The sequence below is a fragment of the Belonocnema kinseyi genome, chromosome 6 (genome assembly GCF_010883055.1).
Source record: "Belonocnema kinseyi isolate 2016_QV_RU_SX_M_011 chromosome 6, B_treatae_v1, whole genome shotgun sequence".
Lineage (NCBI taxonomy): Eukaryota > Metazoa > Arthropoda > Insecta > Hymenoptera > Cynipidae > Belonocnema > Belonocnema kinseyi.
In genome coordinates, this window is record NC_046662.1 from 56,835,422 (window position 1) to 56,836,554 (window position 1,133).

General features: G+C 29.3%; 1 protein-coding gene across 1 annotated transcript in view; it reads left to right on the forward strand.

Moving 5' to 3' along the window:
* The first annotated feature begins 248 nt into the window (after window positions 1-248).
* LOC117174537 overlaps window positions 249-1,133 on the forward strand; it is a 9,737-nt gene continuing 8,852 nt past the window's right edge. Inside the window, exons 1-2 of the mRNA XM_033363740.1 lie at window positions 249-404; window positions 487-779. Coding sequence (XP_033219631.1) covers window positions 302-404; window positions 487-779 — 396 coding nt within the window. The 5' untranslated portion in view covers window positions 249-301. The remainder of the gene's footprint in view (window positions 405-486; window positions 780-1,133) is intronic.

Below are 1,133 nucleotides of genomic sequence, written 5' to 3' on the forward strand. Positions count from 1 at the left end.
TTTATAGAAACTAGATGATTAAAAATATAAATTGAAGCTAGATTCGGCTGAAGTAAACGACGAAAAAATGGTCATTTTCTTTAAAAATGTAGGCTTCGAATCGAAATTTTTCTTACTTAAAAAATGTATTTAAATCCCAAAAAATTGTATTGCCAACATTGTTATGTAGTGGTCATCCTATAATTAGAAATATTCGAAGACAAATAATTAAGTCCTCTTAAATAGCCCATTATATATTTTTTAGATTGCAGATTTCGATTTGAATCAGATAAAACCTGGCCTAGAAACTCATGTGAAAATAATGGAAATGGTAGAAAGGGGAGAATTGTCCCTCGTAACTATGACGAAAGACGAAAAGGGTAGATTCAAAAATGAATACAGTAAATTATGTGCTGAAAATACAGGTCTGAAAAAAATGTATAAAAAATGTTTTGTCTCAAATAAAAAATAAAATGGTTGATAAATAATAGCCATAAATTTTTATAGATTTAACAAAGAGATTGAAAGATTTCGACAGAACTGTTCAAGAACGCGACGATTTGAGAAAACAGGTCAATGTTCTTGTCGAAAATTGTTTGCAAATGGAAAGTGATATAAGGAAATTGCGCAAAAATAATAGAACTGAGGAATTGTTAAAAGAATTGATGGAAACTTCTACTCACAAAGATCAACTGAGAATGCAGCTTGATAAAATTGTGAAAGATAGTCCAGCAGTATTAAGAGTTTGTGGAGAATCGATTACAAAAATTGTTCATGAGAGAGATCAACTACGACTGAAAGTAAAATTTAAATACAAATTTAAATGAGCGATTACGGGGTTGCTACAAAATTAGAATTATTTTAAAATTCCTGGACTTTTCCTGACTTTTTTATCTGGCCAATTTTCAATTTTCTCTGATAGTTATAGATTTTTATTTCAGATATAAGAACAATTTCACCTAGCCGATCAATAATTGTGGGTCCGGATGCAATAAGGGCACATTAATTTTTTTCGTGCGAAAACGAAGTCCCCTGGAGGCTTTAGAAAAAATTTATCGAATTTTAATTTTCAAAAGATATATATGGATGTAAAATTTGATTGCGCATCTTTTTTTCTTAAGACAAAAAGTTGTAACTTTTTTAGTTTAAAAATT